This window comes from Anastrepha obliqua, chromosome 1 (genome assembly GCF_027943255.1).
Source record: "Anastrepha obliqua isolate idAnaObli1 chromosome 1, idAnaObli1_1.0, whole genome shotgun sequence".
NCBI lineage: Eukaryota > Metazoa > Arthropoda > Insecta > Diptera > Tephritidae > Anastrepha > Anastrepha obliqua.
Window position 1 is genome coordinate 70,392,418 of NC_072892.1, and position 18,625 is coordinate 70,411,042.

At 40.2% G+C, this 18,625-nt stretch overlaps 1 protein-coding gene across 1 annotated transcript; it reads right to left on the reverse strand.

The window, feature by feature from the left end:
- Positions 1–5,006: 5,006 nt before the first annotated feature.
- Positions 5,007–17,358, reverse strand: LOC129235754 (E3 SUMO-protein ligase RanBP2). The gene is made up of 7 exons (XM_054869777.1): positions 16,842–17,358; positions 14,131–15,162; positions 12,036–14,010; positions 8,405–11,907; positions 7,204–8,188; positions 5,781–6,536; positions 5,007–5,713 (listed from the first exon to the last, which is right to left on the reverse strand). The coding sequence occupies exons 1-7, from the start codon at positions 16,911–16,913 to the stop codon at positions 5,409–5,411; spliced, it is 8,628 nt and encodes a 2,875-aa protein (XP_054725752.1). The 5' UTR covers positions 16,914–17,358; the 3' UTR covers positions 5,007–5,408.
- Positions 17,359–18,625: the final 1,267 nt, after the last annotated feature.

Genomic DNA, 18,625 nt, shown 5'->3' on the forward strand with positions numbered 1-18,625 from the left:
GACGAATTTGGAAGGCGTAATCTGTTTCCAAGGCGAATCTATTAAAGGTGGTGTTGGTAAATCAGCTTATCCTGCGTCCATGTGGCTGTCAGAACAGAATGAAACATGGCGAATTCATTTTTTTCTAATACTTCGCCATGACAATCAAATGTACAAAACATTGTTGTTGGTCTAGTGCCACCACCTCTAATGAATGCGCCTTGTCTATTTCTCTATCATTCTTGTTTGCTCGGTATTGTTGTTGACAATACCATTCCCATGACAGCCGGTTTTACGTTACCGAAAGGACTCGGGCTGCCTCCCTTTAAGCTAGTCCTAGTGCACTGTAGACAAGACTGCTCAGAAATTTCTTTTCAGGGCTGGAATTGAGCCCAAACCTGGACCAGAAATATATTTCTGGTGCATTTGCTAAAAACAACTCCGCCCTAACTCAACAGCGGTTAGATGCAACCGGAGCGACGGGTGGTACCTTCTTAAGACCTGCTTAGGCCTTAAGACGGATAGGGAGAGCACTATGTGGCCACGTTTTACTCCTGCCATCTCGCGCTCTTACAGCTTCCTCCTCAAATAATGTGTTGACGCAACTAATCAGCACACAACCCCAACTCCCTCCTACAAACTGCAAGCTAGTTCTTTCCAATTAACCAGAGAGGGCTACAACGTGCACAGACAAGATCGCGAACGAGTCAATAGTGCTCCACAGTGTGCCGCATCGTCGCATCGATGAAGGCATCGACCGCAGGGACAGAACCTTAGAATGTTAAGGAATAGCTGGATATACTCTGAACTTCGTGCGCTCACCAGGCTTTTGGCTAGCAGATAGACGATTCGAGCGGATACATTCCCATAGCAGCCGGTTCTACGTTACCGGAATGACTCGGATTTTTCCCGACCAAGGGCTGCTGCCCCAGTAAACTAGTCCTGTCTAGTGTACCGTATCCCACGATTTGACATTCTGCACAATCAACCAGGATAGTGGAGCCGAAGTAGTCGTTTCAGCAAATGAGCGTGACAGTCAGTTACTTCCGTCAGTTACTCTATTGATGAGGTTCAGGTGGCCATCAAACAAGATAAGTGGAAAGCAGGGAGAATGGTCCCACTACTGAAATCTGGAAAGCCGCAAACCAAGGGAGTATTTAGCCCGATAACTCTGCATTCCCCAATAGTGAATACTCTTGAGGACCCCCAACCCCTACTCTAGACGAGATATCTGACCACAACCACACATCAGCATGGATACCGCCGAGTGCACAGCACCACCACAGTGCTCACCGCCATAAACACCCAGATAAAATGCGGTATTAACCAAAACCGCCCCTGCGAGAGGACTGTCCTATTACCGTTGGACCTGAAGAAGGCTTTCGACACAGTGAGCCACTCCACGCTACTAGATGGCTTTATACAGTCGATCCTTCCGCCAGGGCTGAAGAGGTGGTCCGCAAACTACCTGAGCGGTCGTCACTCGTCAGTGATTTTTCAAACATCAAAGCAGAGAAAGATAAAGCAAGATGTACCGCAGGGTGGTGTCCTTTCTCCCTTACTGTTCAACTTCTACATCTCAAAGCTCCCCCAACCACCAGCGGGAGTTTCCCTGGTCTCATACGCTGATGACTGTACGATAATAGCATCGGGCAATGACATCGATGGCCTGTTTTCCAAAGTGAACAACTACCTCACCGACCTTTCTCCCTTTTTCACTGCGAGGAATCTCCAACTTTCCCCCACTAAATCCACGGCGAACCTCTTTACTACCTGGACAAAGGAGGTCAAACTGTTCCTTAAGGCAAAAGTCGACGACACACCAATTCCGATGGTAAACAACCCCAAAATTTTGAGTGCAACCTTTGACAGTTTGCTCTTCTTCTCAGCGCACACAACTGCAATTGCCACTAAAGTCCAAAACCGCAACAAGGTCCTCAAATCGCTTGCCGGCAGCACTTGGGGCAAAGACAAAGAACTGTTGCTATCGACATTTAAGGCAATTGGTCGGCCGGTTCTAAACTATGCAGCGCCTGTCTTGTCGCCTGGAACTAGTGACACGCAGTGGACAAAGCTACAGACATGCCAAAATACTGCCATTCGGACAGCGACCGGTTGCTTCCTGATGTCCCCGGTTCAACACCTACACAAATGCTTCCAGTAATGGAGCATAACAAACTGCTCAGCAAGCAGTTCCTACTGGGATGTTACCGCAGGTTTCACCCCTGCAGACACCTGCTTGCGCCTGAGCCGCCTCCCAGGCACGTCAGGAAACATCTCTTAGATTACGCTGACGAAATCCAGGACAAAACTGACCGAAATCTATTGGTCCTGACTGTGTTTAGACAGTCAATTAACGACATTCACCGGGAGACCGTCACCACCTTCTTAAGCACCCGTCCTGTGAATGCCGTAATCGGAGTCCAACCACCACTTACAGCAGATGAAAAGCTCCAGCTTCCTCGTGAGACACGTATAACACTGGCACAATTACATACATTCTGGATATTGTAGCAGGTTAAACTCCTACTTATCCAGAATCGACCTCGACATACCAAACGTATGTCCGGCATGTGAAGCCACCCTGCACGACACTAACCACCTTTTCACATGCCCCCTAAAACCGACTCATCTAAAACCCCTCTCCCTCTGGACCCATCCCGTCGAAACAGCATGTTTCCTGGGCCTACCCCTAGATGAGCTAGACGAAGACGACCGGTGATATGCCCGACACTGGCGGGGCTACTATTACTGTTAACAAACAAACAAAGGTGGTCGGAGAACTATTTAAGTGGTGGTCGGCAGTCATTTTTCGAGATCAAAACTCAAAATAGAGGAGGATAAGGCAAGATGTTCCGCAGGGTGGTGTCCTTTCACCCTTGCGAAGCCCCTCCAACCACCAGAGGGACTTTCATTGGTCTCCTATGCTGCCGATTGTACGATAATGACATCGAAGGCTTTTATTTCTACGTTCCCACGGTAGTCGATTGTACGTAACCGGAACGACCCGGCGAACCTGAAGCTAATGCAACCTTGTCCAAAGCAGATAGGGCCCCATGATGTTCAACGTTTAGCAGGAAAATTCTGGTATTGTAGCCCAAGAATTCTAATAATTATTATACGGAGCGGTTGCGAAGCCATCGAGAACCGAGCTGACATCACTTCATATAGTTTCTCAGCAATCTGCTAATCGCACCCTCTTTAATATGACAAGTGAATGTTTAGGCAAAGTCAGCTCATCCAAGAATATGGAACCGTTGAGGATGCATCTCCCACTTGCCCAACTACCCGAAATGCTAGCACTAAGATTATTTAATTTGATCAGGATCGAACTGGATGATAAAGCAAACTAAAGTACCCTTACTTTCGAAAGGAAACCCCAAATGCTGATATACAGATGGCTCGAAAACACGTAAAGGCATTACTACACCAGGCGAAGTCCTTATTGTAAGGGTATAATATAAAAGTCTCCTAAATGACAAACGGGCATGCTCACTGACTGAAAGATTTATATTGGCCCTTATTATGAGCAACATTCGATCTTCGACTGTAGTCGAAAGTGCTAATCGAACGAATTTTAATTTGGTATTATGGTGCTCATTCGTTGAAGAATAGGACTATTGTGAATTTCGATCGCTCGACGCATTTACAATAGATAATTTTTTCTCAGCTGATACAGCAAATCAAAATAAAAGAAAAACCGATTGTGTTGAAATTCTTTGCTAACAACAATTTTAAAAGTTAAAAAAAGTATTTTTTGTGAAAATGAGTACAACGGAGTTGTGGTTCGACGATTCATCGGTCGATGAAAGATTAGTGGAACTAGCTAGATGTAGAAAACAGCTGAGGGGCGCATCCAACCCCCTTGAAATGGCTTCCACTGAGTAAGTTTAGTATTTTCAAAATGCGTTGACGAACTTAATATTACAGAAATTTCCTTACAGTTTTTTAAAGAACTTTAGATTATCTAAAGAGGCGTTTATGAACCTTCTGTCCAGTACAGAAAACCAGTTGCAGCAGTGCACCCGAGCCAAGAGCTCTTCACTATTCTCCAAAAAAAGCAACACAAGTTATTAATGTGTGTGCAGCTTTGCACAACATTTGCTTGTTTTATAATGTTCAACTTCCGGATGAAGAGTTATCCGATGAGACCCTCAACGATGATGCTGAAGATATTGAAGTGGAGCCAAATAACGGAGAAGCAGAAAACATAAGAAATGCAATTCTTAGAATATTATAGAAAAATCTAAAAAGTATTAAATAGAAACCTTTACGCCACAGTTTCTGTTTTATTTTTGTTATAAATTTTCTTAATTCAATTATTCGTCATTCGACAACCAAGGAATATCGAAGATCGAATGCAACTCATAATAGGGGCCATTATTTCTATTGATGTTTTCTGCAGCAACTCTTAAATTTTTTATTACTTTTAATCGAAAAATTTAATTTATCAGCTTCGCCACTGAAATTACTGAGTACCATTCACAATTTTTATCTGAAACCAAGAAGTTTTTTTCTATTTTTTTAATTATTTACATATTTTGTTATAATAGCCGTTAAAAAAATTATTAAAACCGTTCCAATTTTCTTCCCACTCTTTCAGCGTTTTTTCGAAAAAAAAAAAACTAATTAAAATAATTAAATTTTTCGAAAATTTAGTTTATTTTAAAGTTTAAGTACCTAATTTAATAAAGAAGATAAATTTTGTTTTGAATTCGTTGAATAAGTTTCCGAGTTAAACAGGAGAAAGCTTCTTCCAAACAGTAGCAAATAAGAGGGTTCGAATTTTCGTTCCCACGATAGTCGGTTCTACGTAACCGGAACGACCCGGATTTATATTCGTACATGTATGGGGTTCGAAATTTGCTTTACAAGTTTTTTATCATACTCTTGAATAAGTAAATCGGTGTTTTTATGCAATAAAAAATTGTTTCTAAACCTAATGTGGTTGAATGATGTCTGCTACTGAAGAGTTAGAGGCCGAATGCCGAACACGAATAAAATCAAATCAAATGAAACAAAGCATATTCAAGATGTAATTTAAGTTCTTATTAATGTATGTATTCATGTAAGTATAATGGAGGAATAACAATATTAATTTTTACCACAACTGTAATAATTTATCTGACAAATTTTGGTAATTGCCGCACGGGCCTCAAAACTGAATTAACAAAAATTTTCATGCGGCTCTTTTGTTTTTCCAAAACTAAAAATAGCAGAAAAAGAAGACTTTTTCAAAAGAAAGGCGAATAAAATTACAATAAAAAAATATGAAAGTACAAAAACATACGAATGATGATTGAATTATGAAATTCATGAGGAATGCTACAAAATACAAATTAAATAACTAGTTTTTTTTCACATAGATTTTCCCGATGTTTTGTTTAATGCTATTTTATTTTATTTTTAATTTATCGGATTGTGATCTTTTAATCTTCTGTTCCTTCAATGTGCCGCTTTGCTGCTTCGATGCATTCATTAAATTTCTGCTTAAATTCTTTTCCCAAATCGACAGTTTTGAATCGCACCACCAATTTTTCCAATATGCCCTCAGCCGATTCCGCATAGTTTAGCGATGCAAAAATGAAGCTTTTCGGATTATTTTTCATATTATTTAAAATAAAATCTGGTCCAATGGCGGTATTCAACACTAACTTGAATACTTGCTCGCGCCGTAGTATCATGCGATATGTGTGTTTGGTGTTGTGTTCTAAAATCTTTAGCATTCCAACGCCTGTAATATTGAGAAATCTATTAAAGTTAAGATATTTTAATCCAAATTGGAATTTTCTTTTACTTACCGCGCTCCTTCCACTCCTTCGCATTGGCGTCAAAGCGGTAAAGAGTAGCTCGTTCGCAGAATATCTTAAATTCTTCTTCTTCACCCGTCCTCACTTCAATTTCATCCGGCAATGCAATTATAGGATCATAGTGAGGATCATAATTTTCATTGTCTGCATTTTTTGTCGAGTTCTTCGCATCACCAGGCTTTGCAAAGCTCGAAAAGGCATCCTGATCGGTAAGACCAATGAAACCACCGGGACCTGGATTTTCAGCGAGTTTGTTTGTTGGTGTTTCATCTGCCTCGTCCGTCCCGTCTGCCTTAGCTAAGCTAGCTAAAGTGGCAAAATCAATCACGTCAGATTGGTTAGAAATGTCAATAAAACTGGGTGCGGCTGCAGTTGACTCTTTGGTAATGCCGCCGAATAAGGATCCTTCCGTGTTATTTATCTTGGCATTTGAAGTGTTCGTATTGTTGCAGACACCAAAAATATATGAGAATGTAGATCCACCAAATATGGAAGTGCCTCCCTGTGCATTGGTTGAGCTACCGAAAATAGGCTTTGCTACTTCATTACTTGGAGTAGATTTACCATCAAAAACTGATGTAGAGCCCGAACCAAAGACTGGTTTGCTAGCAAATACCGATCCATTTCCAGTAGTTCCACCAGTACCACTAAAAATAGATTTAGGCTTATCGGTTTCGGATGCGGTAGTAGAATCGGCGGGTTTGGATAATGAGTTAGCAGCGTTTCCAAATATTGAATTTGATTGTCCTCGTAAAAAAATTAAAATAACTCTTAAAATTTTTAATTGACAAATTAAAGTAAATACTTAAAAAACTACAAAATATGAGTATTAAATATGATAAGTTCGACCACTTTAAAATAGCTATTTATTATTCCTTATAGTTTGCCGTTCGGAGTCGGCTTAAAACTGTATAGCCCTCCATTTGTGGAACAATGGCAAGACGCACGCCACAAATAGGAGGAGCAGTTCGGCCAAACACCTACCAGAAGGGTACGCGCCAATTATTTATTTTATTCTCTTTAAGTTAAAATAAAGACATTTTTGCTGGAAAATAATTCCAATAGAGGATAATCGGCGCATGTATCCTATTCGAAGTTTACAGAACTTCTTCAGCGAAGAAGCTTTTTTTCACTCCTCCGAATAGCCATTAGTTTTATTACCACCTTTTTTATGTTAGAAAGGCAAGTTTTCCATTACCTGGCGAGGAGCGACCGCTATGAGAACAAATTTAAATAAAAAAAACCTTCATTTGGTGTTTCATGTCCACAGTTGATACAGAACCCCGGATCAATAAAATGACAGCCCCACTGCCGTAATTCACAATTCACTCGGCGATGCCATCTGAATTTTCACAAATACCATACCTAACTAAAATAAAGATGTATTATATAAACTAAACGGCGAACAACTCACCTGTTGCACCACCAAATATCGAACTACCTCCACCAGTGTTAGCACTATTACCAAATAAAAATCCTCCACTTGGCGTGCCCAATTTATTTTCATCATCCTTATTGGCACTATTCATGGCAGCGGTGAAGGAAAAAGCGCTCGCAGTCTTCTCACCACTGATTCCAAATGCCGTGGAATTCACGCCACCAAAGCCAGAGAAAATACTCGATTCACCCGCTTTTGGAGTAGCTGTAACATTACTCGCGCTGGAGGTGAGGGCTGTAGCTGCAGGCGTAAGTGCCAATGGCGACAAAGCACTTTGTTTTAAGATCAAGCGATTTGGCAATGACAGAGTGGGTAATTCCATTGGCTTTAATGTCATTTCACTTTCTTCTTCACTCACAAACTTCTCTTTCACTACGGGGAAGATGAATTTGTCTGGATCACAACCTCGACAGCCAGCACAGGTCGGCTGTGCTGTGAAGAATTCATAGGGCAATTGTAATTTATCAGCTGTCACCCTATCCGCATCTGACAAACCAGCAATTGGTAAATTTTCCAACACCTTTTTCTCACTCTTCACATTTTCAGTAATATTTGTTGTGGTATCGGTAAAAATGCTACCCTCATTTTCAATGGCGACAGCAGTACCATCAGTAGCATTCTTTACAGCATCCATGAAACCTTGTGCAACTTCCTTTGTCTTAAAGCGCAGCGAGAATTGCTGTAACTCAACACTACCCTCACTAAAATCATTCACGACAAACAACCAAGATTTGTCATCCTTACGTTTATATTCGACTTCTTCGTTCAATGCGTGATTAAGACAGATCTTTAACACCTGATCTCGGCGCATAACTACACGTAGTTTTTTAGTTTGTTTGTGACGCAAGATCTTCACATCACCCAAACCACGCTCTTTCCATTCTCCTTCAACGAACCGATACAATTTTGCACGATGTACATAGAGCAGTTCTTCGTCTTCTTCGCCAGTTTTCACGTCGATCTGTAAGAACATCAAAAATAGTATAACAAATCAATGTGTGAATATAAAAAAAAAATTATGCAAAACATTGTTAAAGCAGTCGTTGAGCTTTCACTCTCTAAGAGAATGAGAAACTTTTTTGATTGTTGAGAGCAATGAAGTTGTAAGTCCGTTACGTGTTCTATCTTTTAAGCGTCTCGTTCTGAATAGCTTTGCATATGGTTGAAATATACTAACCTTCTCCGGCAATGGTATGACTGGTGTAAAGTATGTGTTATTTTCTTCCTCTTGGTAGTCGCCATCATCACCGTCGTCTGCTGCGGCATCCGCATCACCGCCGCCACCGCCAAACCTAATTGGGCTCTTACCCGATTTTCCGGGACTTTTCGGTTTTAAAGTGAAATTAAAATCTTTCTTATCCAATGAAAATGTGGTCGTGGACTCTCCACCCGCGCCGGATGGCACAAGCATTGCGGGGGTATCCATAGCTTTTGATTGCATCGAGAACGAGAAAGTGGGTTTAGACAACAATGGAATATTCGAGCCAGTTGTTGTTATTGTAGCAGTGGATGGTGTAAATGCAAAAGTCTTGGATAAGTCAGCGCTGGTTGTGTTTGTCACTTTTCCGAATAACGACAAGCCCGGATCGGGTGGCGCCGCACCAAATGCAAAACCGCCTGTAGAAGCTGGTTTTACTAGAGCATTGGCACCGGCGGCGCTTGTAGTTGGACTAGCAGTGACTGCCCCAAAGCCAAAACTGAACTTTTGCGTTGGATTTGAGAGCGCCAATACATCATTTTTCGACTCTTTTTTGGGAACTGTGTCGTCTTTAGGTGCGTCACAGGCCTTGCAGTAGACGGCATCAGCAGTATTGGATAGGTAGCAACCCTGGCAATTCCAAGAACCCACCTTCGGTTTGAATTGATCACCAAAACCAGATTTGGTAGTTGATGGTGTAGAGGTGGCGGGCGTCGTGGAGCTTGTAGCGGAATTCAACGTTGTTGTTGCCATCGTAAGGGTACTTGAGGTTGCTGCAGGTTTCCCAAAAATTAAACTACTTTCTGGTGCTTGTGCGGGCTCAGTGGCACCACCGGTCGCTGCTGGTGAAAATCCAAATACAAATGACGCTTTGGGTGGATTTGTTAGTAACACATTTGTAGCTTCCTTTTTGGGCACTGTGCCATCCTTTGGCGATTCACAGGCAATGCAATATTGTTTATCAGATGTATTCGTTATATAACACGCGGTACAGTTCCATGAACCAATCTTTGGTTTGAAAGCATCTCCAAAACCTTTAGCGGTATTTTCTTTATCCTCAGATTTTTCAATCTGTTTTTGTTTTTGCTGCTTCTCAGCTGCGACGGTCTTTACATTATCCGCATCAGCCTTATCACTCATATTTGCTTGCGCTTTGGTCACAGCTTCATGGAACTGTTTGCATGTTTCCGACAACTTGAAACGCACTGTTAGCATTTCAGTAACCAGTTCATTCTCTGAAAAGTCTTGGCCAGCCCATGTCAGTGCAGTTTGTGAATTCTTTGCATATTTGAATACGGTATTCTTATATAGGCGCTGATTGCAACATAGCTTATGGATCTGCTCGCGTCGCATTACCAAGCGCACCTTGTTTACGTCGTCCTTGTCTTGCAGTAATTTAATATTGCCAATACCGCGCTCTTTCCACTCGGACGTCTCCTTGTCGAAACGCAAAAGCTTGGCGCGATGTTCGAATAGCACAATCTCGTTCTCCTCGCCTGTAGAGACTTCCACCAAATCAGGTAAAGGAATCACTGGATTGAAAGCAGCTGTGGGTACATATTCATCCTCGGCATCGGAAGCACTAGATTTGTTTAAGGGTGTTGTGGTTATAGCCGTAGTTGATGTTTGTGTTTGTGTAGTTGTAGGAGCACTGGTGGTAATAGGCGACTGGAAGGTCGGCAAATTCACTATACTGAATGGTGATGAAGTGGAGGTGCCTGGCTTACCCAAATTACTAAAAATGTTAGCGAAAGGCGAAGCGGTAGTGATCGTAGTTGTAGAGGAAGCAGCTGCTAAACTGGCCGCGGAGGTGCCAGTGCCAATTTTGTCAAAACTGAAATTGGCGAATGGCGATGACGTAGGTTTTGGCAACTCTCCTTTACTGCTATCAGCTACGTTGGTTACATTTTCAGACTTTAAAGCAAATCCTCCAAACAATGACTTCGAAACACCGCCACTTGTCAAAGCATTTGCGGTAGCAGTCGTTGAAACCGTTGACGACTGCGTAGCTGCTGGCAACTTATCAGCGATAGTTTTTGCAGCCGGAGTACTAGTAGTGAAATTTGATACCACACCTTTTGTCAATCCAAACGGAGTTGGTTGTGACTGCTGTGTAGCCGGTTTTTCTTCCTCTTTTTGTTCTTCCGAAATAGTCGCTTCCTTTTTGCGATCCAATTCTTCCGCCTCCTTTTGCGCTTTCTTGAATGCATTGTAGAATTGCTGCGCCGATTCTTGCAATTTAAAACGAGCAAAGAAACGCTCCGTCTTTAACTCTTCGTCAGCAAAATCGTTAGCAACCCATATATACCCATTCTTTTCACTCGTATGTGTAGTTAGTATCAATTCTTTGGTGATTTTATGATTAGCACATATTTTGTGCGTCTGATCGCGACGCATAAGAATTCTTGAAGAACCCTCCTTGCTCTTAAGAATCTTCATATCACCAATACCACGTTCCTTCCAATCCTTATCAACGAACCTATAAAGTTTGGCGCGACAACAGAACATTACATCTTCATCTTCTTCGCCTGTTCGCACTTCAATTTCGTCTGGTAATGGGATTATGGGCTTAAAGTCAGGTCTTGCGTCGTATTCTACCTCAGAATTCGCGCTGCTCTTATTAGCTTCACCCGAGAAACTGCTGGATGTCTTATTCAACATTGTAAAACTGTGTACGGAACTGTTTTCACCAGCTGCAGCAGCCGCTTGGGCTTGAGCTTGATCGATTTGTGGCTTGAAGCTGAATGTAGTAGTACTCAGCGTAGTGGATGGTAGGGTGGAACTTACACTCTTTCCGCTGCTTCCGCTAAAGATTGATATTGCTGATGATGCAGATGTTGCAAAATTGTTACTGAAAGTAACACTAAATGGACTTTGCGCAACTGTACTGGCACTACTAAAACCAAAACCAGTAAAGCCACCACTACTGCCACCAATACCGTTTGTGATGGTATTAGCGGATTGTGAAACAATTGGTTGTATTGGTGGATTTTGGGCACTTCCTTCAGTCGTTGCAACGAGGCTGGACTTGATATGATGTGGTGGTATTGTGACACTCAAAGTGGGTTGTTGTGTCAGTAAAGCTGCCCTATTTGGATTTGGCAAGGGATCTGAACTGGTGATTACCACATTAGCAGGTGGACCCTTTTCAACAGGTTGGTTATTGAGTGCTTTATTGAATTGAATCGGAGCACTAGCTGGGGTTAGTTGTGAAGATATTGATGGCGGCAAACCACCAACCGTTGGTGGGTTTAATGCTGCATTGGCTGTAACGGGTGGCACCAATGAAGCAATGTTGCTTGGTACAGATAACTGTGGAAACTGAGGTGGCGCAGGTGGCGGTTGTTGCGGTTGAGTCAATAAGCCGTACAGGTTGCTAGGACGTCCCTCCTGTGGTGGAGCAGGCAGCAAAGGTGTCGACGGGGTCATACTAAAGTTCAAACCGGCATCCATATATGGCATCGGAAGTGCATTGCGTTGACCTATAAATCGAGTTGAAATGAGTTTAGAGAATAATTTAGTTGCTGGCTATTAAGTGATTATCGCTCCTATAGAAGTTTGAGCTTATGAGACCTTCTAGAACTACTAATGATAACCAAATAATACTCACCCAGCATACCACCGGCTGGACCAGGTGGGGCAGGAGGTTGCGGCATCATATATGGCTGTGGATAATAATTCATGGGGTAATTCGGGTTGAACATGGGACTGTTGTATGCTGCCATGGCGTTCGGCTGTAAATGCATCGCGTTTCTTTGTTGAGCAGCTTGTTGCTGCGATTGTTGTGTTGACACAAACGAGTTGTGCACGCCACCAGGTGGTGGGGCGTTGGGCCCATTACCGACACCACCAAACATGCTACCGGCGACATTCATATGCGGATGTGCAGGCGGTTGATACAATTGACTTTGCAATGCATCTTCAATCATGTAGAGATCGTCCAGCACATTTGAAGCGTCGTCCCGCGACGGCGGATTCGAGGAAATACGTGTTCGCTTCATAGCGTCTTCAAGGCTAGTAATTTTTTCTTTAAGCGAAGTGATTTCCTTTCGCATTGAGAGCATTTCGGGTTTGATAGTATCAACCAATTCCTCTTTGACGAAACTTAGAGTTTTGGCCATTTGTTTTACCAAATTCTCCATTTCATTGTTACGGGGAGAAGCAATTAATGCAGATGCGTTTGCTTCACGCCGTGACCGATTAATTGCTGGTGTAGCTGACAATGATGTCTCGTAGTAGAAATCAGTTTCGGCATCTTCGTATGTACTGGAATTGTTGTGAACGGTTCCAGGGCTACCCTCATTTATGAACTTCATTGTCGCTTGTTGTAAACGTTTCAATTCGGTGTGTATTATGGAATTTAAGGGATGATCAGGGTTGGTTCCTGTGTTTTTCAGGAGGTTCAATGTTTGATTAAGACATTCGCTAGCTCGATCCAAATACATGCGTTTAGCTTTCTTCGGCGTTTTATTGGCTTCGTCTAGTTTACGATAAGCCTCTGCTTGCAAGTATGTGGCAAATGGCAGTTGAATGCCGGCTAACTCTTCAATTAAGTCCTCATACTCGGCTTTTTTGAAGTAACGCGATGCCAAGTATGAAACAGCATCCTCAGCCGCATTAAAAACTTCACGCTCCACAACAGATGTGTTTGCTTTAGCATATTTGAAGTATTTACGGAATGGCTCCAGTACACCTTTATTGTTCATTTTTACCATATTTAGTCCATACTTGTAAATGTTTTCGGCGCGCGCCTCCAAAAAGGATTTCTCTATCGGCTTCACTATATCTTGCGCGCGTGCCACAAATAACTGCCCCAATTTGAAAACGATGATCATATCGATCTTCGGGCCATTGACGCCACGCACAGCCTCTATTCCAAACTGTAGGTTAGCACGCAGTTCGGCCAAATTTTCGCTACTTAGGTTCTTATATACCTGATATGCAGCCAGCCACCAATTAGCTTGCTCCGTTGTACTTAACTGTCCTTGCAGGTTAACAAATGGCAATATACGAGGTCGGCCAGAGGAGCTGTGGTTGCCAGAGTTATAATTGTCGAAGGCCTCACGCTCCACTTGAAAGGTCCGTTTGGCTTGAATGGTTGCCGCATATAAAAACGTATCCAAATCTAATTGATTTAGTGATTCAGCACCACAAAACGCCAAGTTTTGGGTGGAAAAGTTTAAGCCACTAAAATATTTGGCGCGTACATAGGCTAGATTATTATTGCCCAAACAAAGGTATACCATATGTTGTAAAGACTGTGGTTTTAAATACTGTGCGGCCTCCTCGTGGCGTTCTACATCAGCATAGGTGGGCAATTCAAACACTGGTTCATTTAGCTTCGGACTTTTGATTAACAAAGAAGTCTGTTCTTTGACTTTCTGGTCACTATTACAGTAAAGTAAAGCAAATACGTTGCGCCGCCATTGTTTATCTGAACAGGTTTGACGAATTTGCGACAGTAGCTCGTCGCTGTTACTCCATAATGGAGGATTATTTCCAAGCAAATTATTTATTTGATTAGTGGCATTCTCCTTATTAGTAGCAGACTCTTCGGCTATGCAGGACAATAAAGTACGGCCGGCCTGAAAATGAGTAGATTGAATTATTATAATTTCAGAAATATTAGAGATTTTGAGTTATTACATAGTTATTATTATAGTAAATATTAACAAAGTATTTTCTAAAAAAAATATGATCCTTACCTGAGCACATCGAAACGATCCCTCACGATTCCACAATTGTAACATTTGCTTGCCTTGCTCATCCGAATGCTTCATCCAAGGATCTCTGTTGTCAGGCACATCTGTTTGAAACGCCAATAGTAGTAATGGTAGAACCATTTTCGTGGTTTCTTTCCACTTGTTCTTGTTTTGTAAAAGTTCGCGTTTGAATATTAAAGCAGCTGCATGTATTAGCATCTGGCCGCGGTAGTGATCTAAAAACACATTGACCAGTTCACGTTGGGCACACATTTTATCCGCCAATTGTGTCGCTTTGAAAAGATATTGATCCAGATTGAAGAGCAAGTTCGCAGTTTCAGTTAAGCCACCGGTTGCAGAGCCTGACGTTAAGGAAAAGCTGATGTTCACTTGCCGTTCCAAACAAATGATCAACAAGAGCCAAAACTCCCAATCTTTCTTCGAATTTGGCATCTGTTCATATTTGTTTAACACTAACCAGACGATGTTGTACCATTCGCTATTGCTAGTGAAATTATCTTGCAGGCTCATCTCAAGATTGTAAACATATTTGAAGGCATCAAGCACTTTATTTTGCTCAATGTAATTGCGCATAAGTCGTACGCGCAATTGCACATCATTTGGCCGTGCACTGATTTCTTTCTGTATTAAATCTTCAACTTGATTGGTTTCCAGATTTTCTTTGTTCATCAGCTTCAAGCGCAGCGAGAATACAGCATCGTGTTGCACTTTTTCGGACTCAGCTAACTCACACCAATATTTGGCCTTATTTACGTTTAAGTTCCCGTCTTCCAATAACAGTTGACAGACATCGGCCAAAACATCGGGCTGCTTTGGATTCAGTTGCAAGGATCGCTGAAAAGACTGTAGTGCCTTATCTGGTTTCTTAAATCGTTGATAGCATTGCCCGAGTAATTTGTGGGCCTGATCATTATCCTCTTTTACACTCAAGTAGGAGCGAAGATATTGCTCGGCAGAAGAATACTCGTTGATTTTGTAGTATAGTTTGGCGATGGTAAAACTACGTAACTGACGCTAAAATTAAAAAAGGTCAATTAATAAAAACATTTTTTTTTTATATAACAGTTTTGGTAGTTTAAGTAGTTTTTTTTCGCCCAGGCAACGACCCTCGTAAATAGAAAGTAAAGTATGATAAAGCATTGGATTCCACTCGAAACCGAGAACCACAACCTCGAAGGCAGAGAAAGGCAATCAATTCAAGAACTTAAACAATAAAAGAAACAAGTACTATAAATTTATTTTAGTTAACTTAATAATTTGGATAATCATCGAAGCAATCCTGTATTGTTAATACACGTCGAAATGTGAAATAATAGCACGAAAATGTTCACTTTTTTTCCTTTATTCCATTTTTTGCCGAGATGAATTTTGAAAGGTAATATTGCTCACACATCAAAACGTTCAGACTGCGTTTATGATAAAATGTAACAAACTTTCAAATGGAAAGGTCAAAAGACTCACCTAACAACACTAGAAGTGACCAAAATTAAAAATATAACGATTTTTATTCCAAATTTTTAGTATTTGTAAAAATATTTTTTTTGTTTGTAATATATATTCGAAATCAAAAACGCGCCCCTGTAAAAAATAATAAAAGAATTGTTCCCTTTTGGTTGCTGGGTTTTTCTTATTTCGCTTTGTTCTTCTCTCTCTCATCGTTCGTTTGACAGTTCGCCCCTCACATTTATTCTGCACGGTATTACAAACGTTTAGAACATTTGTAATAGAATTTGGAGTATTATTTAGTAAAAATAGCTTTAAATCGAATCTTCGTTTAATAAAGAATGTTTATAAGTAAATATTTTTACTTTTTTGTGTTTGTATTTGAGTGAAATAAGCGTCTGTAATAGCCCATTTTTTCAAGCCTATGAGAAAAAGAAGTATTCTTAACGTTAAATATTGCTATTAATTCTTAATTGTAATTTATAAAAAGTACTATAAATCAAAAGGCTGATATAGTGACTACATTTGCGTACTATAATTTTTAAATTCGGTCCACGCACTTAGACATTATAAGCAAATTTACCGTGGTAGCAATGGAAAGCCCAGCCAATAAACCATTCAACTTTGCATAAAACTGCCCATGTCACATTATACTAAACCTGTCCCCATTTTGCCCTCGCAATTTCTTCTTCCTAGCTAATTTTATGAAAACCACAACGCAATTTTACAAAATTTGTGATAATTCGTAACAATTATTTGCATGGCGAGCAAACCAATACAATATAAAAGCGTCGAAATTGTAGAATCCTATGAACCCTGCGCTATTTAAAAACACAATCAACCAATCATCGGCAGTTAACGAGCATTACGAAGCACCAGAAAAGAAAATATGTAAAATACATAACCTCAACTTTTTGCAAATATTTTGGTAATCTTTTCTGAAGAAACCTAATTTTAAACATATTATTGTATCTATTCTGATTATTGTACACATTATTCATCCCATTGCAGCAAAGAAAATTTATTGTTTGAGTAACCAAATTCTCAATGACGCCAACGAGATAGACAAACTTACATATATGTACAAGTTAAAGCCGGAATGTTGCACCACGATTAATTAAATGCGAATTCTGCTTGCCTGTTGTTATTGCGCGCTCAGTTTAAGATATTATGTAAGATAAACATAAAATTAACTAAAATACTATCACTGTTGTTAGCCGACATCGCATGGCCTTGTTTTCATCACTTACCTCAGTCTCTGACCGCAATTTGGAAAGCGCAGTTCGCACATGGGCATCCACTTCTTTCTTGGTTTTGTACATTCTTGTTTCTCACCAAAATCTTTATCAGCATTCACCACCAATTTTGCAAAACTTCCAATTGTTGCTTATTTGTCTTTTTACAAAGAACTTCTACAAACTTTTTTGCGAAAAGCGCTTTAACTAAATATCCTTTTTTGTTTCTTTCCAGTTGAATTTTTCTTTCCCTTTGCAAATTTCGCATTCAATTATTCTTACAATCACACAAAAGCACTAAAATTTTATTTTTTCTCTTCGTCACAAAACGTAGCTGGGATAAGAACAATTTGTTATTTCATTTAATTTACTTCTACACTCTCACTCACAAAATATCCCACGTTAAGTAATTCACGTTAAGCGCTTGGAAAAAATTTTGCAAGCGGCGGCCTTTCGGTACTTTCGACGTCTTTCCACCGCGTCAGGAAAACGAAAGTTTTTCAGCGCGTTTGACATTTGCTGAAATCACATATAGATGTCGCATTACTATCAAGGACGGAGTAGCCACTATTGTTTGTTTTGTTAATTTTTCGCGATTCTGCCAACCGATGATATCACAGAGAACGTTAATGCAGAGAATGTTAACGTTTTCTGGACATTTTCTCTACAGATAAACAAACAAAGGGAAGAGAAGTCACTGTTAAAATGTCGCGTTTTAATTTTAACATTTATTGTATAACAATATTACCAAATGCGTTTTGCGTTTTTTTACCGGTGACGCCGTGGGAATAAAGTGTGACTGTGTGTGAATAATTTATTTTGCTTGACAGTTTCCAATGTAGCTAAGTATAAATTAAAAACTGTGAATTATACAGTGGTCACACAGATTATCGGCAAAATTGGCAATCAGCAGTCAATACTGTTGTGAAAGGTTTTTCTTCATAGAAATTATTTTGGTGGAATATTTCGGTGTTTTTGGTTTCTTTAATTATTATTAACGATATGAAGAAAACACAACGAGAAGGAATAGCTAATTTAATTGCGCAATTAATTGACTGCTAATAATACGTTAACATATAGGTAGATGATCTACTTTTTCGCGCTTAACTCAAAATCCGTAATTAAAAAGCGCGATTTCCCATACAAAATATCTCTCCCAAAATATGAGATTATAAAATAATCCTAGATAATAACGATACTTTTTGACATACAACCCTGTGTTTTCTGTGTTATCGATTATTATTACGAATGTAAGGAGAAACATCAAAATAAAAACTAAATGAAATGGATGCCGGCAAAGAAAACAGGTCTGTAAACATAATTCTAATAAAATTTTTGTTAAATATTATTAATTAGGGATTCATTTTACAGAAACAATCGTGTGTCCATAAACGTTTTGTCCTCTTATTACTTATTATAAAATGTAATATTACCATAAATATCCCATGCGCATTGCTGCCATAATTTTTTTGCAACCTCAGTAAACGTCGCATACGGATTTCCTCCAACTGTTTATTATTAGCAGCCAATTAATTTATTTATTTATTTAATTATGCAGGTGGATTTTGCAGGTGGATTTATAGGTGATTAACGCATATGCGAACGTATTATAATAATAAACAGTTGGAACATTCGTAATAATAATTATCGATAACACAGAAAACACAGGGTTGTATGTCAAAAAGTATCGTTATTATCTAGGATTATTTTATAATCTCAGATTTTGGGAGGAAAATTTTGTATGGGAAATCGCGCTTTTTAATTACGGATTTTGAGTTAAGGGGTTGCATGGGTTTCGT

Excerpts from the sequence above, each read along its gene's own strand:
- LOC129235754 (XM_054869777.1), bottom strand. The coding sequence starts at position 16,913 with ATGTACAAAACCAAGAAAGAAGTGGATGCCCATGTGCGAACTGCGCTT. Across the intron at positions 15,163-16,841 it reads AATTGCGGTCAGAGACTGAG|CGTCAGTTACGTAGTTTTAC; the intron begins GTAAGTGATGAA and ends TTTTAATTTTAG. Across the intron at positions 8,189-8,404 it reads TCATACCATTGCCGGAGAAG|ATCGACGTGAAAACTGGCGA; the intron begins GTTAGTATATTT and ends ATGTTCTTACAG.